The sequence below is a fragment of the Xenopus laevis genome, chromosome 4L (genome assembly GCF_017654675.1).
Source record: "Xenopus laevis strain J_2021 chromosome 4L, Xenopus_laevis_v10.1, whole genome shotgun sequence".
NCBI classification, from domain to species: domain Eukaryota; kingdom Metazoa; phylum Chordata; class Amphibia; order Anura; family Pipidae; genus Xenopus; species Xenopus laevis.
The window spans coordinates 36,247,785-36,267,164 of record NC_054377.1 but is presented as its reverse complement, the minus strand read 5'-3'; the positions used below and the strand labels follow the sequence as shown (position 1 = coordinate 36,267,164).

Here is a 19,380-nt window from a genome sequence, read left to right as displayed (position 1 = left end):
GCATATGTTTTATCAGTCTTGCCAGCATTGCGTATAGAACTGCAATGCTGCTGAACTCAGCTTTGGGTTGTCATACCCACATATTTCTTGCCACACGGGCATTCCAAGCACTAAACCACTCTCCTGGATTTGCAATTTATATGTGAATTGAACAATGGAGATTGCCCCCAAAGTGGATTGCTCATGAATTGGTTAGAGATGCAGCTAGGGTACAAGGAATATTGGGAAATTAACCAGGACACAGCCCAGGAACAGGTTGTTTGGGATGCAAGTAAGGCCTTTACTAGGGGATCATATATATCACTGATAAAAGGGGCTAGAGTTAAGCAGGATGCAGAATTGGAACTCCTAAGGGGGAAGTTGGTAGAAGCAGAAACAGCATTTATAAATAATCCAGGCGAACCATTGGGACTGGCTTTGGCGGCAGAGGGCTGTTAACTTGGCTTATACACATAAATTCTCCCAGTGGGAACTCCAGAGAGCTGCCTCTTGGTATGACAAAGGGGATACATGTGGCAAAGTGCAGTGTTCCGTAGACTCATTGGACCAATACCTAAATGGAATCCAAATACCTAAACTTTCTCAGGAGGATGCAGCACCTCTAAACTCTTTCATTACTGTTGATGAGATTTCGGATGCTATAGATGCATTCCCCAATGGGTGGTCCCCCGGTCCAGATGGGCTTCCCATTGAATGGTAAAAGGCTCACAAAGATATCGTGGTGCCCAAGCTTAGTTCACTATTTAATGCTATACCGCAGGGAACACGTCTCCCAGATAGTACCAAACTCGCCACTATTACTCTAATTCTTAAATCTGGCAAACCATCTGATAGATGCGGGTCCTATAGACCTATTTCACTTCTCAACTCGGACATTAAGATACTGGCTAAAGTCCTAGCGAACAGACTCAAAAAAGTAATTGAGTACATCCTGATCAAACCGGATTTATGCCGACCAGAACTACTGATATTAACATTATTCACCTCTTTACAAACATTTGGGCTAAACATAGTTCCACAGGGGAAAGAGTGGTGGTATCTTTAGATACAGAGAAGGCCTTTGACACGGTTGAGTGGCCCTATCTTTGGACCCTTCTGCAGCGGTATGGGCTTGGTGAACAATACATACAGTGGGTAAAAGCTAGGGATGCACCGAATCCAGGATTCGGTTCGGGATTCGGCCAAGATTCGGCCTTTTTCAGCAGGATTCGGATTCGGCCGAATCCTTCTGCCCGGCCGAACCAAATTCTAATTTGCATATGCAAATTAGGGACGGGGAGGGAAATCACGTGACTTTTCGTCACAAAACAAGGAAGTAAATTTTCCCCCTTCCCACCCCTAATTTGCATATGCAAATTAGGGTTCGGATTCGGTTCGGTATTCGGCCGAATCTTTCACAAAGGATTCGGCCGAATCCAAAATAGTGGATTCGGTGCATCCCTAGTAAAAGCACTATATGATTCTCCAAGAGCTAGACTATTGGTAAATGCAGAACTATCTCAGGAATTCCCACTGGCCAGAGGTACCAGACAGGGGTACCCATTATCCCCTTTTCTTTTCGCCCTAGCTATTGAACCACTGGCCAACAAAATACGTAGTAACCCACGCATAGAAGGTTTCAGAATCCAGAGACTGGAGGAAAAAATATCACTCTATGCAGATGACATGTTGGTATATCTAGCTAACGCCAGGCTTTCTCTCTCTGAGCTCCGTGTAGAGGTCACGAATTTTGGGGACTTTTCAGGTCTCCGGGTTAATTGGGCAAAATCGGTAGTTTTCCCCATTGACCCTGGGAATATCAGAGACCCACAGCATGGATCCCAATTACAATGGGTGTCATTGTTTACCTACCTGGGAATTGAGATACATAGGGATCCCAGGCAATATTCTGAGTTGAACCTGGCCCCAATAGTCCATTTGATGAAAATGAAAATGCAACACTGGTCAAGTCTGCCACTAACCCTTCCGGGTCGAATTAATATCCTGAAAATGATCTTCTTACCTAAATTCTTATATGCCTTCCATAATGCACCTTGTATACTCCCCAGGGTGTGGTTTAAGCAGTTGGATGCTTGTGTCACGGGGTTTATTTGGGAAGGTGAGCGCCCCAGAATTAATATGCAGATGCTGCTGTTAAGAAAGGGGGACTGGCCCTTCCCAACTTTACACTTTACTATTATGCCAGTCAATTAGTATACGCCTGGTGGTGGCTGATCCCAACAATCCAGCTACAGTCCTGGAAGCGGCAGTGGTTGCATCCTTTGAGGCCCTAGCTAATCAGCTGCATAGAGGGCTCCCTTCTATATATGCCCTAACACCTCCCATGAAAACTGTAACCCTAATTTTTCAAAGGACGGTAACTTCTGCCTACGAGGCGTTAGGTGACCGATCCAAATGGGCTCCACTTTGGGGCAACAACTCTCTGTCACAATTTCAATCCCTTCCAAATGCCAGTGTGTGGGCCACGGCCGGAATAAAATATCTGGGTGACCTGATACATGCAGGGCAGCTTAAGCAGTTTGCACAGTTGAAAGAGGAGTTTGGGTTGCATAATCATATGCTCTTCAGATTCCTCCAACTGCGTCATGCATTTTCTGCCCAATTCCCGGAAGGCACACCATCTATTGCCCAATCAACCCTGGAAGGCTAATTATGGAAATGTGACATCTCCAAACCCCTAAGTTGGTTATATACCATTTTGCTACAGAATAGCTTTGATCCCATTAAGTGTATCTGCTGTAAATGGGCCCAAGACTTTCCTTTTTTGGAGGTAGGAACCTGGAAGGATATTCTTGAGCAAATACCAGAAACCAACTTTTCAGTTAGGGACCGTTACATACACACCAAGTTTCTAAATAGAGTGTACCTGACTCCACACAGGCTAGCACAAATATACCAAGGATACCCTGACCTGTGTTTCAAATGTAACGCTGATAGTGGTACGTACATGCATGTATTTTGGGAGTGCCCCAAAATTAAACAGTACTGGACAACAATTCTGGCATTTATTAATGCCTCTCTGGGTCTCCCAGCTATTCGGACACCTGCATTTCGCCTTTTGGGATATTTTGAGGAACTAACTCTTTCATCCAGTGACAGACTGTGTCTCAGGCAACTTTTACACTACGCAAAGAAAGCTATTTTGCTCAAATGGAAGGCCCTGGAACCTCCTACCTTGGCTTTCTGGATAAAAATTATCAATGACATTCTTCCCAGTCATAAATTGACATATATAACGTGTGGATGCCCAGATAAGTTTAAAAAAATCTGGGATAGGTGGCTTACAGAAATGCAAACCGATACTGTTGTCGTTTGACTCTGTGGAAGTGAAAAGATCTTAACTTGGCTATTCACCGTGTGATACACTTTATCGTATATTGGGAATGCCCACCCTTCTATCTATCTCTCTCTTTTTTTTCTTTTCTTTACTCTCTTCTTTCTTACTTGTTTTATGTTTATAAAATCAATAAAGATAATCTTACAAAAAAAAATGTGAATTGACGTTAATGTTTACCAAATCTGTCATAAAAGGATGTAGTTCTTGACATTTTCCCACACATGTTGCATTCACCACATGGAAAACATCCCCTATTACTAGCCAGTTTCTGGGTTTTTTTAAAATGACTATTAGACAATATGTCCTTTAAATTCGGACTTCATTTGTAGCAAATTGAAACTCTTTCATCAAGAATGGTACTCTTCCTCTTTTAGAATCGACCAATGTTTATTGATAATATTTTGTATTTGACAACTGTTTGTGTTGTATGTGGTGATAAATCTCACTGTATTGTAGTCAGTGGATTTCTCTTTTATCTGTAATAATTGTGACCTCTTAGTACATAGGGCTCTAATCTAGAGTACCCTCTTTGTTTTAATCTGGCTTTTAGATCCCTGCAATTCTTTTCAGGCGTAGGAATTCACCTATTGGGAGAGACTTTTTCACTGAATAATCCGATAATCATCAGCCGATAGCTGGAGAAGTTTAACAGGGAGTTAGTAGCAGTTTCCTTCCTATAGTTCCTAGTCACTAACTTGCCCCCTTCGTTATTAATTATCATGAGGTCCAGGAAGGAAATCATGGATTCTGATACATTGACAGTCAGTTTTATATTGAGATTGTTGATATTAAGTTTGTCAACAAAATCTAGGGCCTCCTCTTTTGTGCCCAACCATATTAACAAGATATCATCAATGTAGCGAATCCATTTTAATATCTTCTTGGTATAAGCAGACATAATTTTTCCATATACTATTGTCTCCTCCCAAAACCCCAGAAATAGATTAGCATATGATGGGGCACAGGAAGTTCCCATCGCTGTCCCCGGGGTTTGTAAATAGAACTTCCCAATAAAGGTAAAGTAATTATAGTAAATGCTTAACCGCATTAAATTCTCCAGAAATATAATAGTTTTATCTAGTTCTCCCACATATTTCATCAGATAGTAGTGGAGAGCACTAAGTCCTGAAGCATGCTTTATAGAAGTATATAAGGATTCTACATCCAATGTAATTAGCAATGTTCCCTTGGGTACTTCTAGTTCTTCTAACTGGTTTAAAACATCCACTATAGGTTTGATTCTAATATCTAGATACTGGCTAGCCTTTTCAGTAAGGTTGCCATTGCCAGAGAAGATTGGTCTTCCTGGTGGTACTTTGATGTTTTTATGTATCTTAGGTAAAAGATAAAAGGTGGATATTCTTGGGTGATCCACAGTCAAAAACTGTTTCTCTTTTCTATTTATTATATGTGCTTTAAAAGCTTCATTGACCATTATATCGTAGCATTGTTTAAAAACTGCAAACTGCAAAGCTATACTAAACATAACGGTTTTCATGAAACTTCTGAAAATTGTCACAAAGCTTGAATTTTACCCCATTATATACCCCACATGTTATAGCCTACCATCATAAAGCATCCTAAATATAAATGCCAGGGGTGAGGGGTTCTAGACAGGCCGAGGGGCACAACTGTAAGCAAAGTCTTTGGGCAGAAGGTCGTGAAGATCAGGTGTTAGGCAATAGAGTAGTCAGATCAGGCCAGGTCGGGGCAGGCAGAGAATAAACGTAGTCAGGCAGGCAAGGGTCAAACCAGGAAAGTAAATCAGAAGGGTTAAGCAGAATCAAAGTCGGTTATCAGGCAAGGGTCAGGATTCAGAAGTCAGGATAGTCAAATAGTCAGGCAAGGGTCACAACAGGAATCAGAAATACAGAATCAGAAGCTTAACAGCACGAAAACCACAGGAACAAGATCCTATAACGGGCAAAGTCTGAAAGCCCAAATGAGTCTTCATTTTCAATTTTCGCGCCATTGCGCGACTGCGTCATTACGCCAGTGCGTCCGCGTCCAAATAACAAATGAGATGTGGGTGCACGCGCCCTAAGTAACCAAGATGGCAGCTGACGAGGAGTGGCATGGCGGGCATCCCTGCCACACCACTGGACCACCAGGGTGAGTGCTTTTCATTACAGTTGCAATACAGCCACACTGTCTCCAGCAGGAATTTGTTGCAGTGTCAGTATAAATTCTGTTTAGTTTTATGGGAACCATATGCATCTATACATTAGTTTTATGCTGTTTTCCAGTAGTTGTATAGACTGTGTAGTAAAGTCAAGCAAAAGAAAGGCTTTATTCCAGTCTATTGGTCAATTGTAGAGATCAATTCTGTTTCCCATTTTAACTGGTGTGAATCCATAGTTTGTGAATTAGTGTCCATCAGGGGTAAGTAACAGTGTGAAATCCTAGCCTGTTGCATTAGCATTTTGGTTAATTGTATTTGAAGTGGAGACATTTTTTTAATTTTACCAATTGCATGGGATTTCAAGCAGCTGTTGAGTTGCAGGTAGATAAAAAAAAGTTGTTTTAGGTAAATTAAACTTTTCTTGTAGTTGATTAAAAGACTGGAATTTTGTGTGTTCAAAAAGATCTTCAAATTTTTTATACTTGTGCTGATCCAAGGTGAGATGTTAAGGTATGGGATTACATATTGAAATGCAGCAATAGGGTGCAAAGGATGTAGACCTTCTTTTTAGATTGTGTAAAATTGGTATGCATACTGACTTTTAATAGTAGTTAATGTGGTTGGAAAAAGAGGCGGGTGTGGGACTCCAGTGGAGCTTGCTCTAGTGTATAGCTGTTCGTTAAGTGTTTGCTCTTTAAGTGGGTGCTTTGTAAGTGGAGTTACAAACACAGGAGTTAAGTGGGCATCTGTAAGTGGCATTACAAAACAGGAGTTTCAAACTAAAGGTCAAACAAGGTAAAGAAGCTTGATATATAATTTATATTTTTTTGATTATTGTCTGTTGATATGTAACTGGGATAAAGAGCACTAGCATGATTGATGGTATAGCCCAGTGCACAGTATGCCATACGTATGCAGATTTTGAACAAGAGTCCAAACTGCTTACCGCTTTGGTGGAGCAAATTGTCCCTTGAGGCTTGAGTTAGCGCACTAGAGCACTAGAGCAATAAATTGCAACACTGCAGTCAATTGACAATCTTGAAAGGAACAGAAAAGCAGCAGGATGATGAGGCAGTTAGCTTGGTGACCATTAGAAAATCCCAACAGATTTGCCAAATTGTGTGAAGAAGATGGGAGTGTGAACTCTGGATTGGCAGTTCTAGATGGGGTTGATCTCTTTAACAGCTGGAAGACCAAACAAATTATGAGGGGTAAATGTGCTGGCTTGCTTGCTCACCTTCTCTACTTCTCTAAATACACGCAAAAAATTTCCTCTTAAAACTCCCTCTAGCTCTTTCTCCTTCCACCCTCGTCGTAGCAGTTCTTGAATCAACGATGGGTATTTTGAAGGATCTTCAAGCCCACTGGGGTACCTTATAATGAAAAAAAATAATCAATTAATCAACCAGTTTTATAATATTTGCAATATAGGCATGTATAAGAACTTAATCTTAAAGGGAATCTGTTGTCATTTTAAACTTTTTTTTCTTGCATTTTTATAAAAAACACACATCCATAAACACTGTCTGGCAAATAAAATGTTAATCCACAAATCCATGCATAAGTTATTTTAGTTTGTATTTTGTCATGGGGGCTTCCATTTCTGCTCATTACACATTCATCCTGTGCTGCTCTAACAGCAGGCACAGCATTACCCGTGTGCTTGGAGGCAGCCACTCTGTAATGAAAAGCCAAGTCGCACTACGACATGAGAATCTAGCTGTACACTCCCCCTCCCATGTTTGGAAGAGAGAGGTCACATGGTTTGCAGGGAAGCAATTACTTTCACTTTCCTACGTTCTGCTCTACAGCGTGCACTAGCAGCCCCTCCTCCCACAGACACTATCAAAGCTCCTGCCGTTCTGTAAGTTTGTTCTCTGCATTCCTTTGGAGGGGGGAACTTTCTCTCCTTGCTGCCTTCCTTGTTTGTTTAACTGGTTACTAGATGAGGTAAAGGAGCTGTGAGTTCCCTCTGCTATCCACCTCACACACACCTTGCTCCTTTCCTGCCTGCAATACTTCTTTTCTCATTAACTACTTACTGCCTCCTTTTCATAAGCTATTTTAACCCTTCCTAGACATCCTCTTAAGTTTTCCTGGTTTTCAAGTATGTCCTTATTTTATCCTTTTTTCTATTCCCTGTCATCAGTCCTGGGAGTGTACTCCTGTGTTTCATTTTTGTGTAAACAAATATAAATAATCTATTTATTTATTATTATTTTTTTGAAACGTAAGTGGGGGCAGTGATCACAGGACTATCTTATTTCAGTCCGTCTGAAGTGGTGTCAGTGAGAGCTTATCTTGATTCCTGCCTATTGTTCAATTGACAGGCTCAGCAGTCAAGGCTCTATTTACATTACAGCAGCTTGTAGGAGGGAGGGGTAATGACATCACTCCAACTTGCAGTGCAGCAGTAAAGTGTGACTGAAGTTTATCAGAGCACAAGTCACATGACCTGAGGGCAGCTGGGAAATGTCAAAATGTCTAGCCCCATAGCAAATTTTAAAATTAGATATAAAAAAAATCAATTTCTTGTTTTGAAAAACGGATTTCAATGCAGGATTCTGCTGTAGTAGCACTATTAACTGATACATTTTGTAAAAAACATGTTTTTCCACGACAGTATCCCTTTAACTCTAAATTTATGCATGGAATGGGAGCACAGCTACAGTAGGTTATTGCAAGTATTACGGTATGTAAATACCATTACATCCAATAACTGAAATACATTCCACTAGTCCTATGTTATATCAGTCATTATATTTTGTGTAAGGGTCTAAGAATTCTCCCTGGGCACTCCCAGTAAAAATGTTTACGTTTCCCTGAGCTCAGGGCCAGATTTCCAGGGTGCCTGCCCGCACTACCATCCCCCGCGAGTGTGCGCATGCGCACAAGGGTCACCTTATGCAGTAAGTTTTTTTTCTTGGTGTCTTATTTAAAAGTAGGTTTTGCAGTCTGCTTTAGCTTAGCGCACGTGTTCTGTAGGTTGATTTCTCCCTTGTAGTGGTCATTGATATCACGTATACTTAACCCCATAAAATAATTTGTCTTTAATAATAACAATTTAAAAAATAAATTGAATCCACTGGTTTGCATTAACATTGCTGTGCAGATATGTACATCGTGACTTGTACAATCACAAACAACATCCTTAACATCACCACTTCAGTGTATTACTGTTCTCAATTCATTCCCTAAAGAAGAGTGTTAGGGACTATCATATTGGTTTAACTCTGAAGTGCAAAAGCTAATATAAACAAAAAGAAAGCATTTAAAATCTGCATTTAAAGCATTTTAAAGAGTATACAGTAAATACTATAACAGCAGTTGTAAAACCGCAATCAGAAGGGTACAGATAGAAAATGAGGAACTGATTGCTGCACAGGCTAAGACTAACCCCAGTACAATAATATTTAAAAGAAGCAAGTTGAGAGTGTGGTTTTGTTAAATAATGGCAATAATTTCGCTATAAAGGATACAGAAAAAACAAATGTGTTTAATCAGTGTATACAATAGAGAGATCAGAGTTCCAAGATCACTTGACAAGGGCACAGGTGGTTCAGTACAATCAAATCAATGGCTGGCACAGGATATGGTACACACACGTAAATATATATAATGTCGATGAACTGAATTTTTTTATAAGCTTCATCTGAAATGAAGCTAAACTAAGAAACCAGTTAAGATCAGTTTCTGAAATAATCAAATTAATCTTCACTCTCCCCCACTTAGCATCTGTCTATGTTCATTCTCTCAATGCAGGAGTCTAATATAGCCTTTGGGGTGGGGGCTACTTATGCCTAGAAGATGCATTAGAGCTCACTCAGATTTTGTTTGCGCTGGAATCAATTATTTGTGTAAGCTTTAATACATATGCTACAAAAGGAGGACCCCGCAAAAAACAATATTGCTTCTGTTGATTCAATATCTGACACCCGACTCCTGCATGATGAGAGAATGAAGAGAGGCAGGTGCTGTGGGGGGAGGGGGAAGAATAAATTTATTGTTTTGGAAACAAAACAGAATTTTTAACTGATTATATTTAGAAGGTTTCGTATTTCGGTATGATGAAGCTTATATTAAATATTAATGTTTGTGATAATACTCTTTAATTAACGTGAAAAGGGCACCAGTGCCTAATGGAATAAACCCTCGGGAACTTAGAAAGCTTAGTTCAGTTTAGCCAGGATACTTTTTCTGATTTTCCCAGCCTAACTTTCTTCTGGTATAGTGCTGTGTGACTGTGTAGATTGTGATCCCATATACTGTTTGATCTGTATTTTTAAATGAATCAGTGAAGCTTTTGGAATTTTAATTGCTGTTTTTCTAGATGAACAAATTTCTTCCCTGTTTTGGTGCAGTGAAAATGTATAATCTGGAGCCGAGGGCCCTTGTGATTATGTGTACTAGTAAAGTTGTGTGTATAGCCAACAGTGAGAAGAGCATTGGTAAGAGTGGAGTGTATTGTATATGTATTTTAAGACTATATCAGTCCTTTTCAGGTCACTGGAGTTTTTGATTAATTTTTGAATTATTTATTATATGTACACAAGTCTGACACATTTACACAGTGTTTTAAATAGACTATGCAAAATCATTCCCTGTCCTATGGAGCTCAGTATGATCAACTTTATTAAATTATTCAATTAAAGTGTTTTGGAGTGTGGAAGGGACACAGGACTGGGGAATTAGAGCTGATTGAAGCAAGTTAACTAACAAAGTATATCACCCAGCTCTGTCACAGAATGAGAGATGTGCAAGAGTGAAGATCACCAAATTACAAAGTTTGTTTAGAGGAGTTTATGATCAACAAACTGGCTCAGGACTAGAGAATTAGAGTTCATTGCAGCTAGGTAACTAAGTTTTCTGTGTCATATATTGTTTAGGGTAACTAAAGCTATTGCTTCTGTACTATGAAATGCTGGGTTCACTGTGTCATGGAAAGCTGCCACTGTGTTTTGAAATGTTGGGATCACTGAGTTGTATATTGCTGGGACCTAGGGTTGCCACCTGGCCGGTATTTTACCGGCCTGGCCAGTAAAAATGATGGTTGATCCCAATGTTATTAATAGGGAAAAAAGATAAATATATAGGAAGGCCGGTATTTTTTTCCAGAAAAGGTGGCAACTCTACTGGGACCCCTGAGCTATGACATGCTGAGAGGAATTTCTCTTTAAATCCTGTGGTCTCTGTGATAAATAGCTGGGCCTTTGTGCCAGAGGGTGCAGTAGAATTGCCAATGGGAGCCACAGCACTGTTATATACCAGGGCTTGCTGAGAGTTACTAACCTCTATCTCTGGAAGTCATTATATTAATTTACATTGCAAACAGGAGAAATCACATTATGTTGCCAATATCATTTCTGCAGTTGTTCTGAGGCAGCCACCAAAGATTAAAAGCACTCAGGCAAGCAATTTCTCTGGACACTACTGTTAACAATTTTCTCCCTCCTTGTCAGCTATCAAGCTTTAAAATCTAAACAAACTAATGATGAGGGAGAGCACACTGCAGAGTAGCGTCTGTAGATGCCTAGTGAAACAGTAATTTTTACTCTCTGGGCATTTAGAATAGCAATTTGACAGGATTTTTTGGGTATTAGAAACCCATTAAGCAAGAGTATAAATTCTTCGGTCACTGCGTTGAGCCTCTTTAGACATTGTATACAGGAAGCAGTGAGGTAGCTTTGGTGGTTCTTCATAGTGAGGGCAACAAGGTTGTAAAGGTAAACTCTGTTAACGTCTTTAAGATTAGTTAGGATGATTTTTTGGACAAGCACAATAGCCATGGCTATTGTGATTCAAACAGTCAAGAATGATAGCTGCTCCAGACCTGCCCCTCGCAAGTTTTCCCTCCACTCGGTTCCACTCCAGTACCGGGTGCTCAGCCATCATTGCCCCAGCTGTGCCTTTACAATTTAAGAACAGATTGGCGGCACTCCGGATTACATGAATAAAGAGTATTTATTCCAACAGTAGATGGATCCACATGGCCCTTATGTGTTCTTTCACGCTATCTTTTAGACAACGAATGGACAGACCTACGTATTGCTTGGTACAGCATTTGCATTCTAGAAGGTAGAAGCACTTATTTTGGTATATTACAACTGTAACATTAGACTTAAAATCATTACAAACATCAATCTCCCTACAGGTCTTGCACATGGTTGCCCCACATTTATACGTTCCTTTAAAAGAGAGCAAGTTATGACCTACATTATTAACAGACGAGGAAAGTAAGCTAGAGGCCAGTATATTCCCCAAAGTAGGCACTTTCATAGACACAAACTTAATAATATTAAGAGATAGTGTCTCGCCAAGCCTGCTGTCATTATATAAGATGGAGAGATATTTTTTTATTATTTTACAAACTGAGTTATACTCCTCACTGTATTCTGAAGAAAATGTTATTCTAATCTTTGTCCTTCTTGGGATTCTTGCTCATATGATTGTTCTCGTCGTATAGTTGCTGTATTGCTCTGTCATAAGACTCCCTTAGCAAGTCCAAGGGATAGCCTCTTCTATGTAATCTTTCAGAAAGTTCCGCACTCTGTTCAATGAAAGACCTATCTGAATTGCAAATCCTACAATATCTAATAACTTGATTGTATGGTATATTACGTAGGGTGTGCCTTGGATGACAGCTATTTGCCTTGAGTATGGTATTACCTGCTGTCAATTCTATCTTGCCAGAGAACACATTACCTCTTAACTTTAAATTTAAAAAGTCTACCTCGTGTACATCAAATTTCAAAGAAAACTCAAGATTAAAGCCATTATCATTAAGATAAGCTTGACAATCCTTAATAAAATCAAGTGAACCATCCCATATGAATAAGAGTTTGTCAATGTAGTGACCATACCATACAATGTGCTTATGATGGGAGTTATCACATCCAAAAATGCGAGACCACTACCACAAACCCAGTTTTGAATTAGAGAGAATCTCTATGATAGCCCACACACCTCTATTATGTGGTATAGAAGGATTTAACATCCATAGAAATCCAACAATATGTGTTCAACCATGTGATGTCAGAAAGTTAAATGACCAAAGGTTTAAGGCCAGTAGCTGCCCAATTAGATAATCCTTTATTGGCTGAGCCAATATTAGCCACAATAGGTCTTTCTTCAGTTGAAGACAGAGATTTATGTATTTTAGGGAGGTGGTGGAAAATGGGGAACACTGGAGTGCATGGGGTGAGATAGTCCCCCAAATCCACCACCTCCAAAGAGATACCATATGAGACCAATTGTTCTATTTCTGCTACTATTTAGGGCTGTGGGTTAGATGCCAATTTCACATATGTATTACCATCATTTAGTTGGCGCTCAGCCTCCGCAATGTAAGCTTTGGTGTCCATAACCAAAACACTCCCACTTTGTCAGAACCAGAAGCCACCCTTTTAGATAGAACAATGCTATCCACACAGTAAATGTTGCTGTTATGTTGTCTATTTAAGGAAACTGTATTGTCTGGCCTGTAAGCCAGACAATACATTGGCGGCACTGAGTGCCGCCAATCTGTTCTTATATTGTATTGTGAGCTAAATATATACAGTTAGTTTAGTATAAGTATTAGTGTATATATACAGTATGAGTTTATAAATCTAAGTATGTGTATATTTGTGCACTGGGGTTCATTTTGAGGGTTTGAATTTGCTGGGCTGGTCAAATCAAATTTATGTAACTACAGTATGTCCATTGGTGGTTTAAGCCTGATCCTAACAACAATAATATTTTCTTACAAGCCACCACAGCCAGACTGGTCTGCTCTTAGATATTTATCCATTTAGGAAAAAGGCATCCTGGGAGGAAGGCATGTTCAAAGCCTACTAATTAGCTACCAAGAATAGACTGATCCAAAGACATTACATATTACCCCCACTGATATCTTTGACAGAACAGCCTATCATTGGCCATGAAAGTTCTAGAAAAGGAAGTGGATGTCACATTATGCCTGAGCTTGAGGGCTGCCCTTCAGAGAATTGATTGGGGCATCATGTTTTCAGCTAAAAAACACAGAACAGAAATGGTTGTCATTTAAAATGTTATTAAATCATTACTGTTCTCAATTTAATCCCTTAAGGAGTAAAAGCAGATGTTCTAAGAATAACCCTGTGTGGCTTAATATAGAAGTAAAGAAGTTAATAGGAAAGAAGAGAAAGCCATTTAAAAACTACAAATCTGTTGGGACAGAAGCTGCATTTAATGAATATAAACACTATAATAAATGTTGAAATCAGCAATCCAGAAGGCAAAGAAAGGAAATGAAGAGTGCATTGCAGTGGAGGCTAAGACTAACCCCAAGAAGTTTTTTAAATATATTAATAGTAAAAAGATGCAGGTTGAGAGTGTTGCTCCATTAAATAATGGTACCAGTATGGTTGTGATTACGATCACAGCCTGGCAATTAGAGGCCAGTAAGTTTTACATCGGTGGTGGGCAAATTATATGAAGGCTTGTTAAGGGATCACATTCAAAATATTGTCCTGGTGAATAGCATTATGAGCAGCAATCAGCATGGCTTCATGAAGTATAGGTCATGTCAGATAAATTTGCTTTTTATGATAAGGTAAGTAAGATGCTGGACAGTGGGAGGGCAGTTGATGTGATCTATTTGGATTTTGCCAAAGCCTTTGATACCGTGCCCCAGAAATAACTGCTTTCTAAACTAAGGTCTGTTGGGCTTAATGAAGCCATTTGCACATGGATAGGAACCTGACTACAGGATCGGGTACAGAGGGTGGTTGTTAATGGTACATTTGTTCTTAGTGGGGTCCCTCAGAGCTCTGTATTGGGTTCACTTTTATTTAACTTCATTAATGACTTTGGGGAGGGTATTGTAAGTAATGTATCAGTGTTTGCAGATGACACAAAACTATCCAGCCCAATAAATTCCATCCAGGATGTGGCTTCCTTGCAACAGGATATTGACAAACTGGCAATCTGGGCAACTAAGTGGCAAATGAGATTCAATGTTGATAAATGTAAAGTCATGCACCTGGGATGTAAAAATATCCAAGCCACTTATACCCTAAATGGGACTGCACTAGGCAAATCCATTATGGAAAAGGACCTCGGAGTCCTTGGCTGTAGCAAGCAATGACAGTCAGCAGCATCAAGGGCAAATAGGGAAAATAAAGTCTTGAGCTGTATTAAAAGGGGCATAGATTCATGGGAGGAGGGGGTCATTCTGCCACTTTATAGAGCACTGGTAAGGCCCCATCTAGAATATACCATACAGTTTTTGGTCCCCGTTATTCAAACAGGACATTATTGTATTAGAGAGGGTGCCGAGAAGGTCAACTAAGCTGGTAAAAGGTATGGAAAATCTTAGCTATGGGGAAAGCCTGGCCACTCACGCTGGAGAAGAGGCGCTTAAGGGGTGATATGATAACTATGTATAAATATATACGGGGATCATACAATAATCTCTCTAATGCTTTATTTACCAGTAGGTCTTTCCAGCTGACACAAGGTCACCCATTCCGATTAGAAGAAAAGAGGTTCCACCTAAATATTCTGAAGGGTTTTTTTTACAGTGAGAGCTGTGAAGATGTGGAATTCTCTCCCTGAACCAGTTGTACTGGCTGATACAGTCCAATTGCCATTTTGGAGTCAGGAAGGAATTTTTTCCCCCTCTGAGGCAAATTAGAGAGGCTTCAGATGGGGTTTTTGCCTTCCTCTGGATCAACTGACTGATACTCATTAAAGTCCAGATAGGGGACTTGGGTAGAGGCTCTGGCCTAGCCACTCGCCAGTGAGGAAGGGCCATGCGGTCCCGAAACGTTTGAACATTGAAGTGTTGTGAGCACAATGGAATAAAGTTTGGGATTCACCCGTTTGTAGCAGACAAGGTATTGGCTTTCCATTTATTTTAAACTGGCAGATAGGCAGATTAAAAAAAGTAAAAAGGTTGAACTTGATGGGCATGTGTCTTTTTTCAAACTAACATACTATGTTACATTTTATCCAACTGTTGTTTATGCAAGGGATGATCTAAGAATACAAGATAAGAGAAAACTAAATCACTGCTATCTTCTGTATAACTTCATCTGAGAAAACAGTTGTACGTGTAACCCACTTTGATTTTTTCTTTAAAAAAATGCTATGTTGTGATGGCATATTCTATTGCTTTTAAGCAGTGGCAGCTCCTGTTATGCTAGAGCAATTGCACTCTCTTGCAATTTCTTATTTAGAAACCAGAAACGTGTCTCTTAAAGTTACTAGAAGCAGCTTTTTGCCACCCCTCGTAACTTGTTCAGCACTGTCGCCTGAGGCGTGTTGCACAACTCGCCTCATGGCAGTGGCACCCTTGCCTTTAAGCGTTTAAGAGACTTGTATGACTTCTTGGACATACATAACATCCATGGTTATATTGATTTATACTGTATATACGTATGAATGAAAACAAATTCTAATACACACCATAACTTACCCATTTACTCCATCATAGTCTCCTCCTATGCCAACGGACTGAAATCCAGCAACCCTACTTATGTAGTCAAAATGATCTGCAAAAATATAACAGTTTTGATTATAGTACAGTTTGAAGCACTAAGATCAAAGCCATTGTAATGCATTAGCTCTTAAATTAAGAGCTGCTTCAGAATAACAATAATATATAATAGTGGAATTTTTTGATACATTTTCCCTGACTGAGTTAATCACAAGAAAGCTGAAAAAAAACCTTATTTGCAGCTGTCCACTTCATGTTTTATTTCTTCCTAAAAGGTTTCCAAATCCTTTGTTAAAATATACTTTATCTTAGAAATCCTTTTTACCATTTCTGAAATGCATTACTCTTTACTATCTGACTGATAATAACCTATTTCTCTACATGCAGCTTTGTGTTTGAGTAAGTTATTTGAAAAGAGATAGCAGTATATATATGTTGTCTATGCAAATGGACCACACTGTATTCAAACACACTGTATTCAACCAAAGTGTCACTGAAAATCTCCTCTTGAATGAAGAGATTGTGGAAAGGGGGATTATGAAGAGTAATTTGATTATTATTAATGGAACAGACTTTTTATTGCCCACTGTGACTATCGTGAAATCTAATCACACCACCTTATTATTATTTTATCTTGGAATTAACTTGGAATTTTTTTTTATTTTAGTCTGCCTTCCCACATCCTGCACCTGGGCCCCCCACTGGCTCCCCCCTACAAAACAATCTCCCCTTGCTGCCCGTGATGACTTATCGGGACTCCGGTGAGCCCCAGGTGCACCCAGGGGGTGTGGCCCAGGTGCAGTTGCACCCTTCCCACCCCCAGTGGTTATGCCACTGTTTGCAGCTTAGTGCAAAGTACATCTGTGTCCCAAATAAACGTCAGGGGTCATAGAAACATTTTTTTTAAATGCTATATTATCTGTATATTAAATCAGCTATAACATTTATTTATTCTAAATAAAAAATGATAGCACTTTTTATTTTCAATTTTTTTAAATTAATTTGACATTTTTTTATTTTTTATTATGGAATTTAAACTGCGGCAATGAAGACATAAATTTTAGCACTTTTTATTTTCATTTTTTTAAAATTAATTTTCTATTTTTTTATTCTTTAGTATGGAATTTAAACTGCGGCAATGAGCACATAGATAGATAAAACAGAAAAATAAACAGTTAGCTTTAAGAACCTGAATAAAAGTACCTTACAGTCATTTAATTCAAATAAAACCAGTTTATATAACCTAATAAAACTGGGCAGACAATATTTTATCACAACAGTGACACAACAAGTCATTAAGGTGGTAATGATCCACTCCAGGCATTTTGCTTTCTTATTTTAATCTACCATTTAAAAATAAATGAAACTTAATAAAATTAATAAAAACAAAATTATAAAAAAATCTACATGCACTCAATAAAAAAAAGCTGTTCACTGAAAAACTGAAGCTGTTCACCTAAAGAGTGCTGGTCTTTTTTTATCCTTTATTTACAGTACACACACACACCTATCATATTTTTAACAAACCATTCTGTATGTATAGGGTTTTGAAACCTTTATCCCTGTGACGTTATAAGCGAGTGTTGCATGTGATCTAAGTGTTGCATGTGAATTAAGTGTTAAGCAGCGTTAAAAACCTTAAGGTGTTGGTGTTTGCTGTGCATGCTGGGAGTGCTGGGTGCAAGAAGGGAGTAAGTGCAAATAACTGACGGCTGTGTGTTCTGTGAGTTATCTGACTGCAGCGCTGGACCAGGCCAGCCGGGCGCCCTAGGCAACCCAGCCTGACTACCCCCCCCACGCGCACACTCATGTCCGGGTGCGACTGAGAGAGGTGAGACCTACGTAGAGGAGGGAGCTGACAGAGGAGGGAGCGAACTGAAAGCAGGGAAGGAGCCGGCCTGCATATAGTGCATATAAGCTCCTAAGGTTAGCAGTTGTCTGACTTTATACTGAATCCCTATCAGAATTCTTATTTGCTTAAACACAGATGTGAGTAGGGAAGGTTCAGAGCTGTGCCAGCTTCTATAAACAGTCTCCTACAACTCTGCTATTATACAAGGGGTACAGAAGCCACATCACTACAATATATGACAATTTGTATCCATACAGCTTGGAGTGCTGGTATGTGGTTTTAAAGAAATTACTCACATTCCTGGGATCAGATCAGAATCATTGGATACAGATGAGTATGCCTTTAGGTTAGTAAGGGAAATATTTACTTGTTAGAGTCCCACACTCCTCCTACATAGAATCACACAGCAAGAGCAGAGGTGCCCTGTAAAACTTTGCCTAAAAAGCAAGTGTACAATCAGCTTACTGAGAGGAGGAAGGGAGCCTTTGCGACAGACAGAGATGGGAGGGACTGAAAGGAGGAAGGGAGCCGGCCGGCTTGATTGACAGAGGAGGGAGGGCTGAGAGGAGGAAGGGAGCCGGCGCGACTGACAGAGGAGGGAGGGCCTGAGAGGAGAAAGGAAGCCGGACGACTAAAATTCACTAACATTCGTAGTTTCGCCAGGCGCAACTTCGCTGCACTTCGCCAGGCGTAGTTTCGCCAGCGCTCCGCAAATTCACTAAAATCCGAAGTTGTGCACAGGGGTAGCGTAAGATTGCGAAGTTGCGCTAGCGTTGATTCGCTAAGTGAAGCGAAGTTACGCTAGCGAAGGCTAATTTGCATATGGCGCCAAATTCAAATTTCAATGGAGGAATACGTATCAGCACTACAAATGGCTAGAAAACCTTCAAAACATAAAATAAAAATTTTATTTTGCCCTACATATGTGCCCACTGTCTAGGTAAGATTTTCGATCTTTTTCAGCCTATCACCCATAATGTAGAAAACACGCCAGCGTTTTTTGGGACTTAGAAAAAATTTTGACTTTTTTTGAAGCAATCCCTATCTACTCTATTGCGCTTCGCCTGGTCTGAGGTGGCGAAGGAAGTCTAGCGTAAAAGGTAGCGTTCAGTACACTGCGCGCGTTGGTGAATTTGCGTAGTTACGTCGCTAGCGAAACTTCGCCAGGCGTAAGGGTGCGAAGTAACACTAGCGAAACTACGCCAGCGTTCGTTAGTGAATTTGCGCAGTAACGAAAATGCCAAACGCTAGCGAATTAACGAATTAGCTTAGTGAATTTGCCCCTAAGAGAGAAGAGAGGGGAGGGGTGAGTGAGGGAACAGCGATGGAGAGGAGGGTCACAGGTGGGAAGGAAGACTGAGGGCTGCGGACAAGGGGTAGGCGAAGGACAAATTTTAGAGGTAGCTGCCCAGCGCCCGCCTATCACTGTGCCCTAGGCAGCTGCCTCTTCTGCTTACCCCTAGTTCTGGCCCTGTCTGACTGAGACAAACAGCTTTTTCTTTTCTCTGTTTGGGGTAAACGCATAGCTACATTGAGTGCATTTATTTTCTTTTTATGTTTTAGCTTTAGAGTTTCTAAGGGGAACATTTCTTAAAAAAGTTAATAAGGGG

General features: G+C 40.0%; 1 protein-coding gene across 1 annotated transcript in view; it reads right to left on the bottom strand.

The window, feature by feature from the left end:
• LOC108713984 (dipeptidase 2) overlaps window positions 1–19,380 on the bottom strand; it is a 440,550-nt gene that overhangs the window by 34,806 nt on the left and 386,364 nt on the right. The window contains exons 9-10 of the mRNA XM_018257771.2: window positions 15,898–15,973; window positions 6,697–6,832 (exon numbers count right to left, since the gene is read on the bottom strand). Coding sequence (XP_018113260.2) covers window positions 6,697–6,832; window positions 15,898–15,973 — 212 coding nt within the window. The remainder of the gene's footprint in view (window positions 1–6,696; window positions 6,833–15,897; window positions 15,974–19,380) is intronic.